The sequence below is a fragment of the Podarcis filfolensis genome (genome assembly GCF_964270895.1).
Source record: "Podarcis filfolensis genome assembly, chromosome: 7".
In the NCBI taxonomy this organism is placed as follows: Eukaryota; Metazoa; Chordata; class Lepidosauria; order Squamata; family Lacertidae; genus Podarcis; species Podarcis filfolensis.
Window position 1 is genome coordinate 37,698,225 of NC_139603.1, and position 25,160 is coordinate 37,723,384.

The 25,160-nt window shown below is 41.6% G+C and overlaps 1 protein-coding gene and 1 long non-coding RNA gene across 3 annotated transcripts in view; one reads left to right on the forward strand and one right to left on the reverse strand.

Annotated features, from left to right (window-relative positions):
* The window catches only part of ZNF407 (zinc finger protein 407), a 328,959-nt gene extending 304,501 nt beyond the window's left edge, over nucleotides 1-24,458 (reverse strand). The window contains exons 1-2 of one of the 2 annotated variants that reach the window (XM_083623582.1): nucleotides 24,185-24,458; nucleotides 1,486-6,253 (exon numbers count right to left, since the gene is read on the reverse strand). In XM_083623582.1, the coding sequence (XP_083479708.1) occupies nucleotides 1,486-6,190 (4,705 nt within the window). In that variant the 5' untranslated portion in view covers nucleotides 6,191-6,253; nucleotides 24,185-24,458. Of the gene's footprint in view, nucleotides 1-1,485; nucleotides 6,258-24,184 lie in introns of both variants that reach the window. The other variant, XM_083623581.1, reaches the window with a different exon arrangement.
* Nucleotides 1-25,160, forward strand: part of LOC310766960 — a 175,152-nt gene that overhangs the window by 115,114 nt on the left and 34,878 nt on the right. The window lies entirely within an intron of this gene.

A 25,160-nucleotide genomic window follows, 5' to 3' on the forward strand; every position in this document is an offset into this window, starting at 1 on the left:
TTACAAGAAGACACCTGAAGATGCCAGCTTTCTGCAACTGAATCTTAAGTACATAGCTCAGCCTCAGCTTTGCTTTCTTCTATGGAAACAAAAACTATTTCAGGATTACACCAAAAAATATTAATATTCTTTTATAATATTTTGCATCTCTTACCTTTTCATTTTCTTTCTAGTAACTGAGCACTAAGTTTCAACCACTGCATGAATTTAAACTATAGCTTCTATAATAAGCCATTATTTAAAAGTACAGTAAAATAAACCTTACAGTTTTAATGAAAATATGTTCATTGAAATGTGAATTTATTATTCAAATCCACTCATAAATTCAACCCAGAGAGACACCACTTGTCTAAGCAGAGCTCAGTGATTTAGAAAAGCTGTCTATTTAAAATAAAGAATGTATGGCAGGTTTATAGAAACATAGCAGTGAATTTTTACATAAATTTAGAACTGCAGCTTATGCATTTTCGACAAAAGTGTTGTTTTAAATTTTTCCACTTAATATAAAACATAAAAAAAGAATGGAACATGTGGCACAGCACAGAGTCTAAATCACCAGGCCCAAATTTCACAGGTGCTGCGTTACCTCTACTACTGCCTTCTAAAATGATGGCCAAACTGCAAATCCCATGATAACCTTACATGCTTGTTTTCAAAAATCAGCATTCTCTACACAGCGATGCAGCAACAAATACCCACCATTCAACCATTAAATGTGAATGGTGGTTTCTGAATCCAAACCAGGTAAATTATTTTAAGCATTAGGCTAGCATTGCCACCAACTTGTCAACAGGTTGCTGCTTTGGGCAAAGGAAAAGCCATAAATGGTCATCACCTCCTACCCTGTAGGGGTGAATTACCCATCACTAATTTTAATCCTAAATTCAACAAGTGTGTGTTAGCAAGATTGTATCCAAAACACATTTGGTCCCTGGGTCTGAGGTTCCCTACCCCTGTAGTACTGCCAGATCAGATGGCTCACTCTCCACACCTCAACATATCAGTAGCACTTAGGTAGTGCTTTCCCTTATGGTTTGACTGTCACAACATTAATCAGAACTGTCTAAAGAAATGAAGGAGGGGGAAGGTATAGATGGAGGCCATTTTTATTTTTTTTAAACAAGTTTGCAAGCAACTCTAGATTAGGCAAACAGTCATTTGAAAGGTAAATGTTCTCCAAATCATATTCAGATAATAAGCTGGGATCTGATTAATGAATTATAATGAGTCTAGGAGATATAATCTGTAAGAAATGAAGTGACAAAGAGAAGATCACACTCAAGAACTTTCAAGAAATTCTGTTTAAATTCGTGCTCCTTGGCTACTAAAGAGTACTCCTGAAATCAAGCAGTGAACATGAGATTAATATAAATTTGAAACTCTGGAGTAATTCATGATTTAAAAAATAACAGCAGCAAGGAGTAGCAAGGCCTTAACTCAACTTCCATTTGCAAAGCACTTCCTGCACCATTCGTTGATACATACCTGTATGGGTTCGAATGTGAGCCAGAAAGGCCATGGAATTGCTACTTCTGCACATCTTCCCGCAATATTTGCAAATATTGCCTTTATTTTCTTCTCTCTCTCGGTTGATTTGCTCAGTATCTTCAACAATGTACTTATTGACTTCCCGGAGCAGCTCTTCATGTTGTTCTTTAATATGAAGAAATAAATTTTGCTCCGAATCAAAAGGCTCTGTGCACTTAACACATTTAAAGGTGGCGCCCCCTTCCGGCAGTTCTTCGACACTTGCTTGTTCATTTCTCATGTGGCCCGCACTAGCTAAATGCTGGTGCAGGTTACTTTCGGTATAAAATGACTTTCCACACAGTAAACAATGGAAATGTTTCTCTTTCGAAGGATGTTTCATAGCTATGTGAACATTCAGGCCACTCAAGCCGTCTGCTAAAAAGCCACAGTCATCGCAGCGAATGCGTGTTGATTCCCCAAGCGGCTGCCCTTCTGCTTTCTTCTTCTTTCCACCACCTTGTGGGACATCCGCTTTCAAAGCTCTCAGCCCACTCAGGTTCGGTCCATCAGCAATGTGATCAATTGGCTCACAACCATCTTCATGGCTTTTTAATTTTACTATAGAGGAATCAAACTGGCCACAATTTTGCACTGCTATCTCCTCCTTCACTCTGCCCTCAGCACCGGCAAAAGCATCTGATGCCTCGTTACTTTCTTGAACGCTTTCAACTATTGAGACCTCTGAACCCCAAATATTGTTTAATGATACTTCGACCTCATGTTGTTCAGCTGACAGAGTTCCTTCTTCCTCTATAGCAGAACTCTGCTGGGTCATTTTCTGTTCCTGTAAATTATGTATAGTTTTCATAGTTCCTTCAGTATTTTCATCAATAGTTTGTTGCTCTAGAGTGCAACATGTTTCTGAAATGATGGGCAACTGAATTTCTTCATTTTTAACTTCCTCAGCAGCTACTGCAATACTCTGAAGTTCTCCTTCAGAGTCTTCCTCCATCTTATTTGAGATCAAATTCATATCTGGAGAATCTTTGCTAACAGCTAAGTTTTTACTTCCAGTTTCTATGGTAAAATTAAAATTTGACGTGACTGTTCTTTGATCTTCCACATTTTCTTGCAGGACACAATGAACTGTTTCTTTATGTGTGAACATCTCATGAACCTCGACTACAGCTTTTGGAACATTTTCTTCACTGACTCCCTCTTCCCTGCCTTGGTCAACTCCATCATTTGTCTCAACATCTACAGTATCGGCAACATAACCTTCTTTGGGAACCTCTGAAGGGGCACCATCTTCCGAAACCAAATAATTAAGGGCTTTCTTTACTTTCTGAGTGACCTGCACATCCAGACATTTCTCCTCAACGGTGTTTTGGTATTTTGTTCCGTCCAGAATGATCTGAATTTCATCTGTGGGTTGCTGCTCCTTGCCAGTATCGGCCACATCTGTCTCTTCTCCAGAGGTGTTGCATACATAAGACTGCCTTTTTATTTTATGCTTCTCTGTTGCTGCATGCCTAATCATCTCTCGGCGAGTAACTGCGTAATAGTCGCAGGCCATGCAATAGTATTCAAATTCTTTAGTGTGCTTGCGTTTAATATGTACTTCCAGAGAAGAAAATGAATGTGCAACAAAGCTGCAATGAGCACACTTGTTATCATTTGTGTTTAACGATCTTGTTTGAGCCAACGAGTCCCTAGCTTGGTTAACGTTACCTAGTTCTTCAATTATATGCTGCTTTATTTCTGAAGGGTTCCGGTCTCTACCCAATTCAGAAAGCTGAGGCACATTTTCACCTTGTACTTGTATAGCATTGCCCTGATCATTTCCATGGCTTTCCAAAGCAGCATTGTCCAAGGGTGAACTGCCATGGTCAACAAGTTCATTCATACCTCCTGAACTATTTATCTTCTTGCTACTGGCTTCAACATTACCTCCCTCTGGGCACACTATAATCTCTATGTTTTGTTTCCCATTGGCTTCCAAACGGCCTTTATGCTTCTTTGTAGCACAATGGCGTTCCATATCACCTTTCGTTACAGTATAATAATTGCATACTTTACATAAATAGCTGTACTGGTGGCTATGCTTTCGTCGAATGTGAACCGTCAGGTTTGTGACACTGGAAGCCAATAAGCCACAATGAGGGCATGTCCGAGAAATGGTGCCTTTCGGCCTTCCTCTCTTTTGCCCGCTACCCAGAACCAGCTCACTGCATTTCAGCATTTCACCTGATGGAAACAGTTCCTTGTTTATCGATACATTCTCCAATGTACAGAAGGGTAATGGCACGTTTTCATTTTCTGATACAGTCTTTAAACTGCCATAAGTAGAAGGCTCTGTTGCTTTTTTACCATCGCTTCCACCTACACATACCCTTTCAATACATTCCTCAAAGCGTAAGCCAATATTATTTTTCCTGGCATTTTCAAGGTGTTTACTTCTCTTGATGTGTTTTTCCATTCCTTCTTTGCTTAATGAGTAGAGGTTGCATGCTTTGCAAAGGAAATGATATTCCTGAGCATGCCGAAGTTTTATGTGCCTGGTAAGAACTGAGGAAGACCTTGTTTTATAAAAACATTTTTTACACTGAAACTGAGTTCTGCTCAGGACAGACTCCTTGAACTCATTAGCAGGATGCATCACCAAGGGCTTGGGCATTTCTTCTGCAACCTTTGGAAGAACACTTGTCTCCACTAAAATGCAAGACGCTGTTTGCTGAGTCGCATTGCTAAGTGGGCGAACTGCATTTCCTTGAGCTGATAAACTTATATGTTGTTCAGTTGTGTTATGAACTGCTACTTCCTCTTCATTTAGAAAATACAAACGGCAGGTAACACAGCAGTGGGACATGCCATGCTCATCACGCATGTGCTCCCCAAAGCTTACCTCATTCAGGGCAAAAAATGAACACTGAGGGCAATTTATCTTGGAATCACCCGTGCAATGGTTGTTTTTTTGGTGGTGCAGTTGAAAGTCTTCCTTGGTTCCACAAGAATAGCCACATGTCTGACACTGAAATTTCAGCTCTTCTGCTTTATCTCTGTCAACATCCAATTCCAAACCTGTGTTTGGCAAAGTACATCCACAATGAGTACAAGGATGTAGACCCTTCTGGGCCTCAACAGCTTTCTTTGGAGAATTATCAAGTTCCAAGGTGATAGAAGAGCACGCATTGGCTCCATCTGGATCAAGTGATAGTGTTCCTGTGTCAGCTTTGCACAAATCCTCTTCAGTTTCTAAAACTTTTAGGTGCACCTGTGATGTATCGCCTTGACTGAAGTCTGTCCTGATGCTGTGCTTTAAGGTGGAGTCAGACCTGTTTCTCTTACCTATTCCCAAAAGATTATAGCGTTTTTTAATTTGCTGGTTTAATCTGAAAGAACCACTTTGCTTGAAAGTTATTCTTCGGGAGAAGATATTTCTGTTATGGGGAAATCTATCAAGTATTCCTGTGGTGTTTGAACTGCTAATTGTCTCTTGACTACCTTCAGCAGGTTCTGATACATCTGGATTACATTTGGAGGGCCCTGACCCTTCTTCTAGCTTTTCAGAATGGGCATCACCATTTCCACCCACACTGGAAAAAAGCACTTCTTCATTGGTAGTGTTCTCTGTGGTTTCTGCAGAAATATTTTTTGATGACACCATTTCAACAAAAAGTTGGTGGCATGTTTTAAACTTCTTCAGCTTATTGCTTGAAGTCTTTAGTGGATTTGAACCTGCATTCCTTATTTTTGGTTTATTAAGTGCAGATTTTGCTTGCACATTCTTTTCCTTGACTAGGTACTGCTGTTTTTTATGAAATGGCTTTTTTGTTAGTATCTTGACAAATCCTCCCCGGGCAGCAAGATTTTGTCGGCGGAGGTGTGTCTTGCCAAGGAAATGAGCTTGTAGAAGATCTTTCTCGAAAGACTGAAAACCACAGAGATTGCAAAAATACACTCTAAGCTGTCCAGCGGTCGGCTTGCTATGTGTTTGTAAAGATGGAGTGCATTCTGATTTATCAGTACAATGTAGGTTCACCTGTTGTTCGGAATGCTGAAGGTGGCTTTCTGGAATATGCTTTTCTAAATCTGGGTAAGTGGAAAAAATCTCCTCATGGGGTTTGCACTTAGAAATGTTTTCAACACTGCTGGTTGCACAGCTAAGACTGGCTTCATCATTTTGAAAAGAAGATGTGCATTCTGGAAGGGGTGTTTGGTCAACTTGGGTATGCTCATTTTCCACATGTATTTCCTGTGTACTATTGTCCTCAGATTTGAAATCATGCTGCACGCATAAAGCATCACTACTTTGACAGGCACTTATAGCTTCGTCTTTTATAGTTTCATTTGTTGTATTACTTGTCCCATCAACACTACCTTCACACCTTGTGGCATTCGATAGTTTGCCTTCATTCTCTTCAGCATGTTGCACAACAGTAAGCTTTAATCTTTTTGAGACAGGTTCATTTTCAACTATGTTTGTTGCCATACAGTCTTCAATTGCTGATTTGGATAATGGTCGTTTGGCTGTGGCGCACTCTTCATGTTTTTCCCCTGGGTTTTTCTGTCCTTCAGCTGAAAATGTGTCTATTTTTGAGGTAGAAAAAGAGTCGCTGTGAGCTTTTTCAGCTAACACGTTTCTAGCAGCTTCTTGTACTAATTCATTTTGTACATTCTCATCACCTTCATCGTTCTTCTGATTTTTTTCAACATCCATCCTTAATGAAGATTGTGTAGAGCACAATTCAAAATAAAACGATTTAGCTCATCTGCTGTAGGGCTATCTAAAAAAAGAGAGAAAGGGAAAAAAAGAATGGAAGGTTATTAGTTTCCTATGTACATAAAAACACATAGCATTTTATTCTAATAACTTGTTGAATACAACCTATTGTTTTAAAAGGCTATAGGGACATTGTTAGCTAATTATTTTGGTAACATTCTCAAAGCAAAACATGGCCATACCAATAATGTCTAAACATCTAAGGAAGGATTATCTGGTTCTTAAGAGGACAGTTGCACAGCCACTATGGAACAGAAAGTCTATCGGTATGTACATACAAGTCTCTCCTATTAGCACAGGATGCTCATCAATGAGAGAAGCAAATTTTGACTCTCTTTGAAAAACGTAATACTTTTAACAAGACTGCAGCCTTGAGATCCATTATTCTGAAACATGTAGCTGTTGCTTAGTTCCAGTGCTTGCTGATTTCAATAGGACTGTAGGCTTTAAATGGAACTACTCCAGAGCGAGTCGTTTCACAGCTGTGGCGTAAATAATGTGCCCATTCTGGGAATTCAAGTCTAAAAAGTGTGACCTTTGTTTTTGACAGCCCTGACACAGTACTCCAAGATAGCATGGCATTCAGTTAAAAGGGCAACGGGGAAGGAGGGGAGAAAGTATCCTTTCCTGAAATTAGAAGTTTCACAATTAAGAAACTAACTGTCCTCAAAATGAAGAAAATATAACTGCCTCAAAATGACAAAACTAGATTTAACAGGAAAATCTTAATAGTCCAGTTAACATGGCTGAGGAAAGTACACAATAATGGCAATAGGAACAAAGAAGTGACAAAATAGCATCACAGAGTTCCTAAGAAATTCGTCTCCCAACCACCAATCACAAAATTGTTCCCAGTGCTTCCTGATTAGGCATGCAGGAAATTCACAAGTTGACATGCAGCCAAGATAGCCAATATGATATTTTCCATATATGGTTGGACTCCAACACTCACCATCCACAGCCAGTATGGCCAGGGATCATGGGAGCTGTAGTCCAATAACCCCTGGAAGGCACCATACCACCAATATACAGCAACAGGAGGTACACAGCCATTTAATCCATTCCAAACCCTGACCTACATGCACAGCACAAATGCCAGGAAGAACCAATAATTCTTCCATCACAAGTTGATTAAAAAAATCAGGGTTCTCAACTTCTGGAAGCCCAAGCAGCAGTTTGCCAAACCACCACCATTTTGCCAGGGATAATGTCATGCAATACAAAGGGGTTGCCAGGTTTTCCTTTAATTCTGCTGTCAGCCTTGGGAAAAAAACAACAACTTGAGGTACTTCTTATATTCACAAAGTAGATTAGTTTTTGACAGGGCACTTGATACAGAATCAACTGAGTAGGATTCTGCAGTGATTGGGGCACACATGGTTTCTCTTCAGACCAAGCCCATAAACAGATGCGAGATCATTATCTTCTTCCAGTTCTAGGATTTGCCTCCTGGAAGGCTAATTCTCCAGAGAAGACAACAAAAACTAAATTGAAGGCAACCGTGCTAGTACATAAAGAAATATGGAAAGAACAGCACTAGTAAAATATTTAAACTACCAGTAAAATGTATGGCCAGCTAAAGAACTTAGAGGTAGTAAACAAGTAGTGATCTATCCGAAAAAGAGTTGCTTCCTACTTTTATTTTTAAAAAGTCCTAAAGGTATTACACTTATTGTTGCCCTTTCAATTATTTCTAATGGACTAACACAGCTGCCTGCATTTTTATCTGTTCTCAGATAAATTACTTGGTAGTTTTCTAGTCACACATCTTGCTGTCTCCTACTGCCGACCTCCCCTTTTAAGCACTGGCTTCAGTTTAGAAAACTCTGCACATCCTTTTAGCTGCAAAAAGAGCTGTGGGGGCACTTGATCTAAGGGTGCTCTGTGAACCGCATTGGAGTGTTATTCCCCGAACCAATGCTGTACTATGTCTGTAATCATTATTCCTCTTCTGTTAGATATGCCACCATAATTAGTGTAGGCCAGCACACAAGGGAGCTAGTACAGCCTTTCCAGACTTCTGTGCTACCTTGCACGATGGGGCAAAAGCCGGGATACTCTGGTTGGCCTGCCAGAGCTGACATATATAAAAAACTTTTTTTGGTGGTGGGACTGGGTGTGCTGAAGAGAAGCGCTGAGCAAAAATTGCTGCTGTTTTGCCCTGATGCAGTACTATGTACCAGCTCAGTGATGTTCTGGGATAATCAGCCTAGCATTGGTGGCTAAAGCCATGTGCTGGGTACCACACAATGGGCTGCAAGTGCATCCACCCATTCCTGAAGGGCAGGCTGGAGGCGGACGAGAGCAAAGCAATGGGCAAAGTAACTGCTGCCGCCACTGCTATCTTCATTTCCCAGTGTGGGAAATGCTTGCCTGGGGCTCCCTCAAACCTGGCACCAACCAAGCTGAGCAGCTTAACTTCCCTTGCGTAGCACAAGGGCACCCTTGAAAAGATACTGGGCACTTTTGGTTTAGGAGAGATGACAGCTCCAGCAGCTAAGGCTGTGGTTGGGTTCAAGCATGGCTGAAATTGTCCGCTCACGCAAGTGCTAGGAAGTTTATCTCCTGTGCAATGAACTGCTTCGGTGCAGAGGTACCTAAGGCACTGGGCTATTAGCCCATAATCTTTTAAGTTATTTCAGTGGAAGCTTAATGCCACAATATCCACAAGAAAAAAAGGGTAGTATTTCACATTAGATTTACTATTAGCGTAGCTGTAAAAGTTTGAAGAAAAAAAAGGGGGAAAGCTGCATGAAATAAGAAGTAAGCATAAGAAAAGCATTCTGATGACACCTTGTGGCCACTTTACACAAGGGGACAAAGACTAAAATACTGCTACATCGCAAGAGAAATGGTTTTGACTTAAACACTACCTTAAAAACGCAGGCTCTGCTCCCACAATGTGTTGTGAAACATATTTAATGTTTACATTCAATTCAAAAACAATCTGTTGTACATGCTTAAGTAATGCAGACTTTTGTGCTCAAAACATTTATGTTTGCAAGTTTCACATCAAAATGGTTTTCACTTTTATCTTCCCAAGGAAACGATGATGACCACAGTTTGGGTTTAATCCCCATTCTTGCATTTGCAATCTAGCCTTTCACTGCCCAGTTCTTCAGAAGCAGCCAAGGGTCAGGTCTTGCCTGAAATTTCTCAGAAAACACGGGAGACCCGAAGGAGCACGTTCTGCTCTACAGGTGAGAGCTCTGAGGAGCTCCTGGGCTGAGTCTCAACTTATAAACGATAGGGAGGGGCTCTGGCTAAGAAGCTGCACATTTGTGCCAGACACAAATGCAGTTACATCACTCCTCATTTGCCGAAATAATATAGTATGGTTGAGTATCTGTTTCTCTACCTTTTCCCTAGCGCTCATGCCAAGGCTTGGAAGACTGAAATAGCTCTGCAGCCAGATATGTCTTCAGATCTCATATTTCTGCATGCGGTTCGACAAGGCAAGGAAGGAGGAATTCATGCTAGAGAGGGATGGTGGTGATGCACATGTTCTCTTTTTTTTTTTTTTTTATAATATATTTATTAAAGTTTTCAAATAAAGCATATATTAGATAAGCACTTATCATTGTCCATTTAACATCTCTCAATTGTTACATGGGACTCCCCCACACCTCCCGCATACACTTACATCATTATTAAATTAATTTCAAACAAATTATCATTTAACTCATCTTAATTAATAATCTTAATTTGGTTTGACATATAATTCAGCCTTAAATCTAATTTAATGGTAGACAATTGTCTGCAGTGGCATCCAATTCAGCACTCAGCCAAATTACAATATTTTTGTAAATAAATCTTAAATTTCCTCCAGTCTTCTTCCATCCTTTCTTCTCCCTGGTCTCGAATTCTGCCGGTCATCTCGGCTAAATGCATATAGTCCATCAGTTGCATCTGCCATTCTTCCACAGTGGGTAGCTCCTGAGTTTTCCAATTCTTGGCAATTAATATTCTTGCTGCTGTTGTTGCGTACAAAAAGAATGTTCTGTCCTCTTTTAACACACTCTGGCCGACAATACCCAGGAGAAAGGCCTCTGATTTCTTAGTAAAGGTGTATTTAAACACCTTTTTTAATTCATTATATATCTTCTCCCAAAAGGCCTTCACTCTAGGGCAGGTGGTGGTGATGCACATGTTCTCAAAGCTGATTCCCAGTTTGCAAACCATCATTTGTCCCAAACCAGCACTGCATCTGCCCTTGAGCCATTCAAGATAAGCCCGCAGTATTAATTCTGCCTCTCCTAAAACTATATATCCCTTAGTTGCTTGATATTAAGATTGCCATTTCTTATTCTTTTTTTAAAGTAACTTGCATGACTTAAAATCGGCTCGGAAACAAGGAGGAGGCAACAGATTTGTGAAAAGGGTAGCAAATGCACAAATTCAGTGTCATTAAACACAGACACATGAGAACCCATGTATATTGTGCCATTTTCAAAAAGGTTGTTTTATTATCAATGTAACTAATCACAATGAAGCCATCTCTTACAATCCAAGACATAATAATGAATTTTCTTTACAGCTGAGGAGAAATGGGATTTGCTGTTCCATATCAAACCAGAACAGGCCATATTAATTCTTCTTCATATTTATTGTTAAATGTAATTTTTATCTATAAAATCAGTCATGAAATATTAAAAACTGAAACAACAGAATTTACATCCTTTACTTAATTTAGTTTAAATGGTCTACTCACTAAAGAGAGGGGGAAAGGTTACATACGTATTATTTCACTCTCTCCATTTTTCCCTTTAACTTTCCCATTATAAACCATACTGCTTCTGGGATTTATAACTCAGTTGTAAAATTTCCACTCCATACCGAATGTTGGTACACTTGTCCTATAACTTTCCCTCTTTTTTTATTATCAATCTTGTCATGGGAAAAATAACTACTGGACAAAGTCTGAAGGAAAAAGCTACTAAACAGAAATGCTATGTTTGAAATGCTATGCGTGCTTACGGGAAAGCATGTTCTGAACTCAGTATGACTTTTTTCTGTGCTAATCTATTTAAGATTGGGAATGTAGGACAATAATCAGCATCCATACAATGCTCTCAGTTCTTAATAGTACAGTATAAATATGTCTAATAGAGCGACAGAGTACACAGTGCACCAAGTAATAAATAATTGTTCACATCTGAAGTTTCTGAACCAGGGTAAGAAACTAGATCCCACTCTGCTGGCCATTTGGGGGTCTGTGTGTTGGAGTGGTATTAGGGGATTTCAGCCTCTGAATGCAGGGATTCCTGAAAAAGATACTGCTGTGCTTTTGCTGCCTGAGGGCACTGTGTCTGTGATAGGGTAGGATGATGCCATGGCATTCCCACTGTTGAGTGTAAAAGGTAGGATATAAATGTAGCAAGTAATAAAAGAAAATAAATAAATGTCTAACGTGGGTAGTATGCCGCTGCAAGGTTGGTGTGAATTAGCGGCATTTCGATAGACATTGGTCCCTGTATTTTGAAGCTTCTTCTCAACTTTCCTGCTCAGCGTGTGCAGGATTCTAACTATGTTACTACAATAATGTTGTGCTGGCACAAGCTGACTGCCATCATGGTGGGACAATAGGTTTTCCCAGGTCCACCACATTATTCTCTAGGCAACTAAAGAGAAAACAATCTTGGGTGCTGGAGTGTTCTCAATCTGAATTTCAACACAATCTCTCAAAGACCAAAGAGGGTTCAATAAACCAGATGTGTACATAAATGAGAACACAAAGGTTTCCATTAGGGAAGATCAAGGTATCCACCTGGAATTTGTTTATCTGTATCCTTCCCTCCCTCCACCCCATTTCGCCCCTGAAAAAGGTCCTTAGCTACTTAAATTCAGTGTTTAGGTTTCTCAACAACCAGGCACTAGGATATCCCACGGCCTTTGGAAGAAGGAAAGGCTAAGGAGTAAACCTTACACAAATCCAGAGTTGAGTCCTAAGACGGTTGGATGGCGTCTTGTACGCCTCCTTCCAGCAACTCCTGCAGTCAAGCTGGTGCCAAATGTATTGCTCTGCTTTCCTCTGGAACCACATCAGCATGGCCAAGAAGGGGGTCTTGTCATCTGGGCAGCCCAAGACCTCCATGCACACTGCCCAGGCTTGCACCCTGGAGAGGTTACTTTGGTGCTGCTAGCGCCACAAAAACAACACAGGAGGCAGCAGTTACGAGGCCTCTGCATCCACATCAGGCACTGTGGTCCTTCAGTGGTTTGACTTCACCCCCTCTCGAGACAGACAGATGCCAACAACTCCAAAGAACAGTGCAGTGGAAGTTACAAATATACTTAGAGGGTTTTTAAAAAGGGGCGAATTCTACTTCAAACAGTGCCACATCGAGTTGCTGCACAGTTATTTTGATACAAAACCACAGATGCATGCTAAATTGCATCCAGGACACCTCCATTATCCAGAAGGCAACATCTACTGAGAGAAGCCAGGGTGTATCTAACTTACCAGTAAGGAAGAACTAATGGAGAATAATAGGTCAGTTTGGTATGAGCTATTTCAATTCATCATAGCCAGGAAAGGGATCATTAAACACAGCAGTGCAAACGTATCAAATTACAAGAAAGACGACAAGTGAAGTTAGAAATAAAAAAATGTCAATTTTGTATACTGCTACTGTGTGCCCTTTTATTCATCATCATGAAGGTAAGGTTAAAGGACAAACTGCAGCCCTCTAGCACACTCAAGTGGGGGTAGCCATGCTCTCTGACAGCAAATCATATGGGTATATTACAGAAAGACAGATAGAGCCACTCTGGCAACAACATTGTCCAAAGTTAATTAGAGTCTCCAAAATGTACCTTTTAAATAGGTAACAAAATCCATCCCCCCCCCCCATTGTGTACAGCTTAGAGGCATATACTGAATATGTACCTAGCTTTCTGTACCTGTGACTGTCACACTATTGTCTTACAGAGACACTGAAACTCAAAAGTTTTACTAGCATGTGCTGAATTTGGAAATTCTCATCAATTTTTGAACAAGATAAAATATAAGATCACCACCACAAACTCAGCCATTGCATATCAACTTTAAAAGAAACCCAGATGATGTATCTGCAAAAGGACCACTAGTGATTCTAAGATTCCAAAGAGGCCAGCAAATTGGTGCTATAAGAATGCATGGGCCAGTACTAAGTGGTTGCTCCTTAAGACAGAACAACTTAACAGAGAGTCAACCCTGCAAACTGGCTTGGTTTGGGAGTATATTGTTCCCTTTATAGATTATTTCTCTGACAGAAGCACAGAGACTTCTGTAATAGTCTATGTAAGATCGGATCGCCGAAGATCGCCAAAGAATTGATGCTTTTGAATTATGGTGCTGGAGGAGACTCTTGAGAGTCCCATGGACTGCAAGAAGATCAAACCTCTCCATTCTGAAGGAAATCAGGCCTGAGTGCTCACTGAAAGGACAGATCCTGAAGCTGAGGCTCCAATGCTTTGGCCACCTCATGAGAAGAGAAGACTCCCTGGAAAAGACCCTGATGTTGGGAAAGATGGAGGGCACAAGGAGAAGGGGACGACAGAGGACGAGATGGTTGGACAGTGTTCTCGAAGCTACAAACATGAGTCTGACCAAACTGCGGGAGGCAGTGGAAGACAGGAGTGCCTGGCGTGCTCTGGTCCTTGGGGTCACGAAGAGTCGGACACGACTAGATGACTAAACAACAACAAGATCGGATCAAGGCATTTTGGTACCTGAAGCAAACCAGAAAATTGCACACACATTCCTGCCAGTTGAGATGAGAAGGGAGAGGGAGTGAAGATCAGCATCAGAATTAAAGGGAGTGAAGAATGAAAGCAGGGTGTAAGATAAGCTTGAAAATGAAGGGAAATAGTGAAGTTCAACCTCAGAATGATAGGAGGAATGATTATCAGCATTGGAAGGTTGGCGGGGGGAGGAAGAGGAGAAGGAAGAGGTTGCAAAGGCGGCAGCAGGCAGATCTGCCACCCTTCCCAGGAGGCCCACTATTTCTCCTTGAAGCAATATGGAAATATATTTTTGTCCTTTTATGTATGGGGCAGATAATATCTCTTTAGGGCATCCTCAGGTGATTTTATCAGGTATGGTAGAGTAAAAATGCAGAGCCCACTATTACATTTTAATTGGCAGTGCTAAATGCAGAAAGACTGTATGTTTATTCTGGGCAACTAAAGTGAAATGATCAGTGCAAATGTTAGAGAAGTTTTAAAACCAAGATTGCTAAAAGAAAAAGGGGGTTTCATGACTTTCTGGATACAGAAACAATCTGTATGATACTGTCCTGTCAAAAGATAAGCTTGAAACAGAGATAAACAGAACTCAACAAGTCAGACTTTGCTACTGCATGAGTTTGCAAGATCTGAGATACTGCAAGGCCTGTGAAATATATTTGGGAGTAACAGAATTTTACCTAGTGAATAGATTATCATGTGGAAGTTTTTCTATTTGACCTGATCACTCCTCCCAGGCACGGTATTCACCACGTGAGCCTGATATGATGATGATGATGATGATGATGATGATGATTTTAAAGAAGGCTCTCATGAAATATAAATAGGAATAAAAGTTATCAAGTGGCAATAAGTTATTAGGCACAGGGAATGACTTTTTTGATGAGCTCAAGACTTCATGGTCTCCATGACAACCAAGGAGCTGTCCCAATATATGCAACCGATCCACAAGATATAGCTGGTGTTTTGGTAGGGATAGGAGGACAGCAATTAGGACATGGGAGATTGTCATGATCACATTTCTTTTTCTGAGGTTTTCACTTGCTGTTATAGCTTCTTTCTGCAGCAGGATGGGGAACATATTGGAATGGTCCACCTTTAGAGATCAATGATCCTTCAAAGCCATAGGAGAAGTTATGTTGGCATGGTTGCCCTCCTGTTGAAACCTTGACTATATGTTGGGATACAGATATGGCACAAGCCTTCGACATTATCATTCCTAAGTGTCATTTTCTAAGAGGCACAGTCTGTCTGGCTCCTTGTTACACCAAGGAACTGGGCTGCAAAAACAACAGCTAGAGCCAAGCAGCTTTAAAACTCAAAGAGAATCCCATGCAAAACAGGCAAAAGTCTATCCAGCCAACTCTGAGGCAGAAAACCAGCAGCATTTTCTCCCACCATCCTTGGAGACCTGTTCAAAGACCTTCTTCCAAGTGGTTAGGGGTCTTCTTGATCTTGGACGTCCTGGGAATACAAAGTCTAATAGTGATTTGGATGCCACTTTACAGTATTTGCATCCAGAGCCCCACTTAATCATGTGTGGTTGGATGAGGTACTGTCACTGAAACTAGGGGTTGTTATCATTTCAGTCCCAGGTAAACATTATACACATCCCTCTTAAAGCAAAATGTGGTTCTCAAAATGTGCTACCATTAGAACAATTAAAATCAGCCAGTAAAAGAATTTAACAAAAGAACAATCTACTAGCTGTAAACAGCACTAAAACCAAAACTAAAAAGACCTGGGGAAATTAAAAAAAGGTGTTCACCTAGGACTGAAAAGAGATTGCTCTCCTTTCATTGCATTCTTTTATTGGTTGCTTTTAAGTGTTTTAATTTAACGTACTTTGGAAACCTCATTTTGCTCAAAGAGTGACATATAAATGTTTAATAGACAAAATAATTATCAAACCCATACCCATTCTGTAATTCACTATAAATGGGAATCATGGAATAGTACTGCTCACTCATACAAGTGGTACAGTGCCGTAAATTTAGAAAGTGAAGTTTCCATTTTACTTGAAATTAAGAGGCATGCTGTGCTGTAGTTGCGTTTGGCAATTGGATTAGTAGCACTCCAACCGAGTTAAACAGTGCCTTCTTCCTATTAGGGTTTCTATTACCATATTGTTCTGTTTAAAGGGGGTAAAAGGGAGATGGAGGGAAGAAAGCGCAGGAAAGAAGAATGAAATAAATATGACGAACAGCAGGTGCAATGAAAGGCAGCAAGAGCCGAAGACACTGAGAAGACCTGGCATCAGCAGAAAGCAAGATACAGTAGCAGCAAAGTATTTATGCATTTGAAATTTTCATGTCTGGAAAAAACAACCCAGAACTTTCCCCATTCGTCAAAGAGGAGTCTCATTCAGAGTAAATGGCTTGAATCTCAATGTCTTCTTCACTCAGATTGCAATCACTACAAATTTACGGAATACAGACATCAGCTGTCAATGAATGCACTCTCACAGGCTGTCAACCGCTTAATCAGGGTCTGACTTTACTGGAAAGTGTAAAATTATGTAATTACCCACGTTTGGCAATTCTGATGGCTTAGACAAATTACAACACCCTGAATATCTTGTTTTATAAAACAACATTTATTGGGGGGGGGGGGAGTTGTCAGAGATATCCCTGCCTTCCCTCCTCAGCTTGGTAACACTTGTGTATCCCCCTTCCACACAATATAGATCTAATCTGATCAGGAAAATAGTCTTTTGAGAAAAATGTTAAAACTGAATTAAAAATAAGTCTACTATATCCTAAACACCATCACAATGTGTTTAATTTATGCAGTCCCAATGTACCCATCAGTTCAATATGAAATCTGTACACCAAAGAAATGCTAGCTGGTGCTCATGTAAAACGTGACAATATTACTGTAAAAAAGAAATATTTAAAACTGTGAAATGACCACTGCGATAATGGGTTTTTCTCCAGGAAAACTGATCCCTGGGGCACAGAAGCAAGCAGAAAAGTACTAGCAGATGTACAGCAAATCAAATTATGCTAGATCAGTCCCAAGCCAAAGTGCTTTCCAAGTTCTCCTGCACACATTCAACCAGACACAGCCAGTACACACCAACTGCAGTCCCCGACCAAAGAAACCAATGTTCTAACTGCTTGGAACTTCCCATTAATGCATACTGTCCCTCCCAAAAATAGTGAAGAACTAAACAACAGGCATGAGGCTGTCATCAAAAACAGAATCCCTATGTATAGACCTCCCTTCCCTCTTCAAATCTACTGAAAACTAATCATAGGATGCATCGTCGTCATGTTCAGAGAGGGATGTACATGAATTCCGATGGAAACTGAAACTGGTACAGATATTGCCACTGTTAGTATATTTGCTCGGTGTCAGGACCAGATTTGCTTTATGCAAACACAAAAGGCAATTGTTGGCACTGGATTTAACACACACAGACACACACACACCCTAAAGCTGCAAATATTATGTAATTAATAACATTACTGAAAAACCCGAAACGAATTATGATTCGTGATACAGCGTGTAAGCAGCAACGAAATGGACAAAACCCTTCCTATATAGTGGGCGCTCGGGTTGCAAACGTGATCTGCGTGGGATGCACGTTCACAACTCGCAGTGTTCACAACCTGCATCTGCGCACACGCGGGTTGCGATTCGGCACTTCTGTGCATGAGCAAAGAGCGATTTAGCGCTTATGCGCATGCGCGACCGCTGAAACCCGGAAGTAACCTGTTCCGGTACTTCCGGGTTTCGGCAGTCCGCAACCCCAAAAAACGCAACCTGAAGCATCTATAACCCGAGGTATGACTGTAATGGAAACACGTTGGATGGAAACTGGTATCACTGCATCCCTATGTTCTTGAGTTCCCACACTCCTGCCAGTAGCAAGCAATGATGTGAGAAAGCAAAGTGCTCATTGGGAACACATTAAGCCTCATGGGGACTTCTATTAAGCTTTATAGGTAAAGAGGAGAAAATTAGGCTTGGGGCTGCCATTATCAGCAGCAACCCAGTGCCTGCCATACTTCTGCCTCAGAGAACCACACCTCCCAACTTTACATACAAAACAGCTTGGCTTAGAACAATAAATATTCCAAACCACTGTGTGCTTTGCTTTTTATCTAGATTTCAGAATGCTACAGCACAAGGACAAGCAACTAATGCTGATCCTATAATATTCACCCTTTTGAGAGAAAGAAAAAAGTTGTCAAGTATTCAAAAATTTCATGCATATGATAATAAAATTCATGAACCCTGGGAGGTTTGTTACCAAACTGTCTCCTTCTATTTGGATCCTTTCAGTGGCATTTCTAACTGCAGGGGTTGAGTGTGTGCATATAAGGCAAGTTCAGGAAGCGAGCTTCAAATAAAAATATGATATGCCCCCTCTAGAATATTCATCATAACTGAAGGCTACTTATTTGATTCAATTAAAATATTTATGTGGAACTATTAATGAACAATGAACTTTATTAGGCTGGGAACGACCTAACCCTGCTGTTTCTAATGCTCAGTATTGCATCCAAACACTTCGTATCCCATCCCTCATTCCATTCACACAGTAAAAGCACATCATTATCCACAACTTCTACCAATGATACCCTGAGTCAATCATTCATGCAGGCACAAATGAACACATGGAGGGAGCCTTGTCAGGACACCTGCTCCACCCATCCCTGGTTTCCATGCTTTCAGATATTGCCATTTGTAAATAGTGCACTTGAATGGGTGGATGTTGGTGTCAGAGCCCATGTATATGTTACCCCCGACAGCATCCACCACATCCTTCTTTGAACATGACTAGAGCAGCAAAGAAGGCTAGAGACATTCAATCCTGCCAAGCATACAGTGCGATGGTCAACCCATATGTACTTACTTCCTCCTGCTCCTCAGTCTATCATTCCCCTTGTTGAATCAAAAGTACCAAAGCCAGCCTCTCCTCCTTTTTATTTTGTATAGCAAGACTAATAAGTAGGGAAAGAAGTGCCCTATTTTAAAAGGAAATAATAGCAGGGAGAGGAGATTTCAGATGAGGCAAGCAGTGGAAGATGCTTCTCAGCCCTTCCAACTGCTGTATATTCAAGAACCCGGGCCCCCTTTCCCCATAAGTGTCAGCCAACAATGGGGAATGGTAGCTCTGGTATTTATTTATTTTTTTAAAAGGCTAATTTTCCTCCAAAGGCCTTCCAAGCAGGCTGTAACATAAGATAAAAACAATGGCCACAAAGTAAGCAAATACACTACAACATATAAAACAAAGAAACTGAATAGCAAAAGATCAAAGCAACAAACACAGAAAATATAATCACATAAAGCAAGTTGAAAAATAAACCGTAGCATCGAGAAAACCAAGCAGTTTTCACAGAAACCCATTGCAACGTGTGGGCCAGATGGATAACTCATTGGAGAGAGTTCCAAAACCTAGGCACTGCTACAAAAATACTCTGTTCCATGTTTCCTCTAACCAATTGTCTATAGTGGTGGGACAGTGAAGAAAACCATTGCTAATTATCTCAATGAGGGGGCAAGTTCGTGTGAAGAAAGGTTCTTCCAAATTCTATAGCACTTTGAATAGAGACCCTTGATGCACTCTACAGGTCAAAGGTCAAGAGGCTGAGTACTAGTAATCCAGTATCATATTTTAGATCTGTGTTCCATTAAAGACCAGAGCCACTGTACAATGGTACTTCTCCACAAAGCTAATGGCATCAAAAGTCACTGAAATTTCCAATAAAGACAATGGGAACACACTTCCCTTTCCCTCTTCCATTGCAGACTATTCATCAGAGAAACCAAAGCAATTCCAAAACTAGATCACTAACCAGACTGAAATGGATCAGGTAATTAATATCAGGGAAATGACAGTCCTCTCTGTATGTGCTGTATTTTCAGAATACTATCATAAAGCTGTTATCTACTTTCCCTTGGTTAAAACAGTGCTTTTCATTAAAACTGGATGGTCAAATTGCCCCTTTGCTCTTTAGAAGAAGTTGCAAAATAGGCACCTCAAATTGTAAGATAAGGGTAGCTGGGATATAAATTCAGAACAATCCTGCACAACATGCTTAAGAAAAAGTCTTCATTAGCTTATCATCTACAAGCCTCCAACTTGAAATAATAGTTAAAAATATGGAAAGAACAGAAGGGGGTGTCAATGCAAGGTTATCCCTATTAAAAACAAAACAAAATATAAACGTTAAGGATACTTCCTGGTATATCAGATGAACTGCTGGTTGCTTTTTGTCTTGATGGTGTTAATGCCACTGTTGTTTTGCAGCAGCTTATTCTTAAATTAACAATAAAGGCCTAGTTTTCATGTCACTTTAAACCTCAGTTAATAACAAACTATGGTCTAAATGTGAATGTGCAGCTTACTCACTGTAAGCTACTGAAAGTGTGGGCACTTCACTCTTCCGCCACACTGCAGCCTGACTTAGTGCTACTTCCACACCCAAGATCAAGGATAATTTCCGCCAAACAAAGCATGAGCGATGGGCCAAGAGCAACCCTTGATTTCATAGTGCTAAGCCTTTAAACCATGGTTTAGTTTGGTGGGAGGGAGGGAACACAAGAGGGAAGGAACACAAGAGGCCTTCCCACATTCAGCTGGTATGGGAAATATCTGTGGGTACCTATATACCATATTTACTAGGACTGCCATATGTCCGGATTCTCCCAGATATTACTGGAATTTCAAAGGTGGAATTGATGTTTGGGGAAAATTTCTGAAAGACGGCACTTTGTCCTGGAAGAGCTCTATTAGTATGCAACATTACACATTCAGAGCTGTTTCCTATGCCAGCTGAACACTTGGGACAGCATGGCAGCATTTTCACCACACGGCAATGGTGTGTGTGGTGCACGTTGTCAGTAGCGGGGCAACTCCACATGGCCCCATCACACATTCTTTCAATATTGGGGGCAGGGGGTAATGTGAATGTCCATAGACAGAATCCCCAAACAAGAAGCTAGTTCTACACCCTGGCGAGCATTTAACCCCCTGAAGTATTTTTCAAACTGATCTTATCACATAGAAATTTCAAATTTAAAAATTCACAAATTTTGGAAACACTTGTTCTGGAAACAGATCTGCCCATACAGGAACAGGTCAAATTTAGCAGTGTATATAAAACCAATATAAAGGCCTCGTTCAAAGGTCACACATATATGGTTGCTAAACCATAGCTTGTGTGATCAAGAGCATCTTGAGGGTTCTTGTGGTTCCCCTGCCCTAGTGAGATATAATTGTTACTGACCATGACAACCAAACAGCTGTAAACAGTTTCTGCTAATTATAGTTTGTTCCCAAATCACAGATTTAAACTAGGATCTAATCCTGGTTTTAATACCTAGTTGAGAGCAAACTAGTTCAGTGGTACCTCGGGTTACTTAATTCGTTCCGGAGTTCCGTTCTTAACCTGAAACTGTTCTTAACCTGAAGCACCACTTTAGCTAATGGGGCCTCCTGCTGCCACCGCGCCGCCAGAGCATGATTTCTGATCTCATCCTGAAACAAAGTTCTTAACCTGAAGCACTATTTCTGGGTTAGTGGAGTCTGTAACCTGAAGCGTATGTAACCTGAGGTACCACTGTAGTCGCAAAGAAAGTTCACTGTCAAAATTCTGGAGCCTCAGAAAAGAAATGGAGATTGAATGCAATTTCAGTTCTACCTGCCAACCCAACTCTTGTGAAATTTCTTCCAACTTGAGTCATTACAGTAACCATGATTTCCAGAGATCACCAAAAAAAGGCATCTTCACTTCTAGAATAGTGCTACTTCGGCCTCCAGTGTGAACGTATGTGGTTCTTTGGAAGCAAGCATTTCTCCATACAGACACTTAACAACCTGGTGGCTTCCCTTGCTGAAGCACGTGTTCACCATGAGCAGACATAACAGCTATGAGCGGAGGCACATCTTCCAAAATTTATAAAAGCAGGATCTGATTCTTGCATTTATTTCTTGCATGTGCTCCGCATGCTGTCTCTTCAGAGTTCTAGTGGCATACAATCCCAAGGAGCTACACAGAGGCAAGGAATCTCAGGCCCAGGGGGAAATTTGGCCCTCAAAGGCTATCTGTTTGGCCCTTGGAACTCTCCCCATAACACACTCCTGCTTCACACACCAAGTGATTTTATCTGGCTGTAATATGTTCTTGAACTCTAATAAATTAGTTGTTCTTGCTTACCTTGATGGAATACAGTGGTGTGGGTACAAGCTAGCCTACTGTACGGAGGATAATGTTACATTTGTGGCTTCGCTTACTTTTGCCTCTGACCCAATCTACCACTGGTATGTGGTTCTCAGAAGGCTGTCTATACAGTGGTACCTCAGGTTAAGTACTTAATTCGTTCTGGAGGTCCGTACTTAACCTGAAACTGTTCTTACCCTGAAGCACCACTTTAGCTAATGGGGCCTCCCACTACTGCTGCGCCGCTGGAGCACGATTTCTGTTCTCATCCTGAAGCAAAGTTCTTAACCCAAGGTACTATTTCTGGGTTAGCGGAATCTGTAACCTGAAGCATATGTAACCTGAAGTGTATGTACCCCGAATGTGGACCTCAACTTGAAAAAGGTTCCCCATCCCTGGATTAGTTAGCATGTAGAACCAGAAACAACAAAGACACTTGTTAAATCTTTAAAAATAACCCATTTATTGCAGCTTATGTTTTCATGGGCTAGATTGAAACTGTGATGTCATGTGAAGTCTGGGTTACGGCACACCTTCATAAACAGCCATTATGTACTGTTTATACCAGCAGCCCTCGGGTACCAGCTAATATCTGCATAGCTCCAAGCAGAGCCCAATACAAGTTTGCGCTCTCTTCCTACATTCCCATCTTGACTGTGACTAAATGCCAACCTTGTGGTTTCTAAATCATGCCAACTCCCCCCCCCCCCCATATCTAAGAGCCGCTCCGTATCAGAACAAAGGCCCATCAGGTCCAGTACCCCGGTCTCAATGTAGCCAACCATCTACCTTTAATGGCTAGCAATCTCCTCCATGAATTTGTGTACAGTGGTACCTTGGTTCATGAACTTAATCCGTTCTGGGAGTTCATTCGACTCCCAAAACTGTTCGAAAACCAAGGTGCAGCTTCCAATTGGCTGCAGGAGCTTCCTGCACTCAAGTGGAAGCCGCGTCAGATGTTCAGCTTCTGAAAAACGTTCACAAACCAGAACACTTTGCGACGTTCAGGAGCTGATTTGTTCGACAACTAAGCCGTTCAAAAACCAAGGTACCACTGTAATTTGTTTAAAGCTGTTCCAAGTCGTTGGACATCGCTACCTGTTGTGGTAGCCATTTCTATTTTAAGTATGCATTGCAAATGATCCTTTGGGTAACTTCCAACTCCACAATGCCAGGAAATGTGAATCATTTTTATCTTTTATCTGCCCTGAATCTTCCAACATGTTCAGGTGTCCAGCATGCTCTCCTCCTCCCCAGTTTTCTTTTCTTTTTTTACATAAAAATTGCCAGCCTGATGAAGAGTTGGGATGAACTCGGAAGCTTGTGTCGTTTTGTACGGCCCTTAAAATATGTTTTTTTTGCCCCAGATTTTGGATTTTTTTTGCTGGCGAGCGACAGCAGTGCGCGTGCGCTCCTCCTTCGGCCCAGGAAGAAGAGCTCCCTTATCGCTCACCCGCAAACATACAAGCCCTCGCGCAAGCGCAATCACAGCCCCCTGAAACGAACGGTTTTAAAGCCACGGTCGAAAAGGCGCGTGCGCAACGTCCAGTCCCCCTCGCTCCTGAAAAGGTGCCGCGCTACGAACATGCGTAGTGCTAACACGAAGAAGTCACAGACCACGAATAGCTTCCGCATGCGCACTCTGGACAAACTTTTTTTCCTCCCTCTTCCTTTCTTTAAAAAAAAGTGGATGAGAAGCCTTGAGGCGTTAGCCAATCGCTATATGAAACCGTCTTCCCGCCCTCCATGCCCAACCACTCAGGAATTCCCTCCTCAAGCATCAGACCCGCCGACGGTTACTGATTGGCCCAAAACGAGCTTCCTGCCCTCCCTCCCACTTATCGAGAGGAGGAAGGGGGAGAAAAAACGACGGCGGCACAGAGGCCCAAAAAGCCCTAGGGAAAGCGAGAAGGCCTGGAGAAAGCCAGGAACCACCGGGCGCCCCCAAGGATAAACGCCTACAACAGCCTTAAGCAGAAGCCTCCCTCAGAAGCGAGGGGACCTCTGACCGTTGGTTTTTACTCACCGGATGGGGACGCCGTCCTCCTCCGCTTGTGATGATCTTGGTCACAAGTGGCGTGCCGTAGATTCGCCGAAGTGCGTCACTGTCGGAACGTGATGCGTAACGTCGTACGGAGGGGAGGGAAGACAGGAAATGTATGGAATGCAACGGCGGCAGTTGCTCCGCGGGCGGCGCGTGACTCCCTTTGAAGAAGCGAGGGCCTTAACTGTACCTCAGTAGCCCCGCGCGCCGCGTGGAGGTCGCTTCCTGCCCCTTCAGGCCCGTTCAGAGGCGCCCTAGCGGTGACTCTCGCTTTCCTCTGTTGCGCGTTCCGTGTAGCCAAAAGTGAAGGCGCTGGGTTGTGGCTGGCACCCTTGAGGCGAAACATGCACTCTGCACATGCCCCGAGGCACTCCTGTCCTCTATGACTCCCCGAGAGAACCTTGACAGCGAAAACAGGCTCTGGGATTCAGCTGAGGCCCCGGTGTTTCACTGCACACGCGCAATATTATCCTGAAGCGAACCCTGTAGGCAGTGGGCTCAAGCCCTGCATTACCAAGCAGTCTTTAGTTGCTAGTTGAACAAAATTAACGAAGGGGCAATATCCAGATGCCATGTTTGTGTATGTTCCGTGTGTAAACACGTCAGGTGTTAACAAACCAGAATTGTTTAGACATGAAGCAACTCAAAAGTTTAAAATATCTACACACAAAAGGTAGTGTTCTTTGTTAAACTGGTGAAGAGGTAGAGATTGACTTAACTAGCAAAAAAAAAATTGTATGAAGGACTTACAATGGCCGGGTGGGGAAAAACTTCCGGTTTTGGGAAATTGATTGAAAATCCCCCTCCCAAAAGATACTAATATATAGTGGTAATTGATTTATTATAAACCCCAAGCAGGCATGTAAGCTTAAAAACATACTTAGGTTATACTTATTACTTGCTTCATATCCAGAAGGGTTCACATGGTGACTTTTAGAAATTACAGTGAATTTTGTTA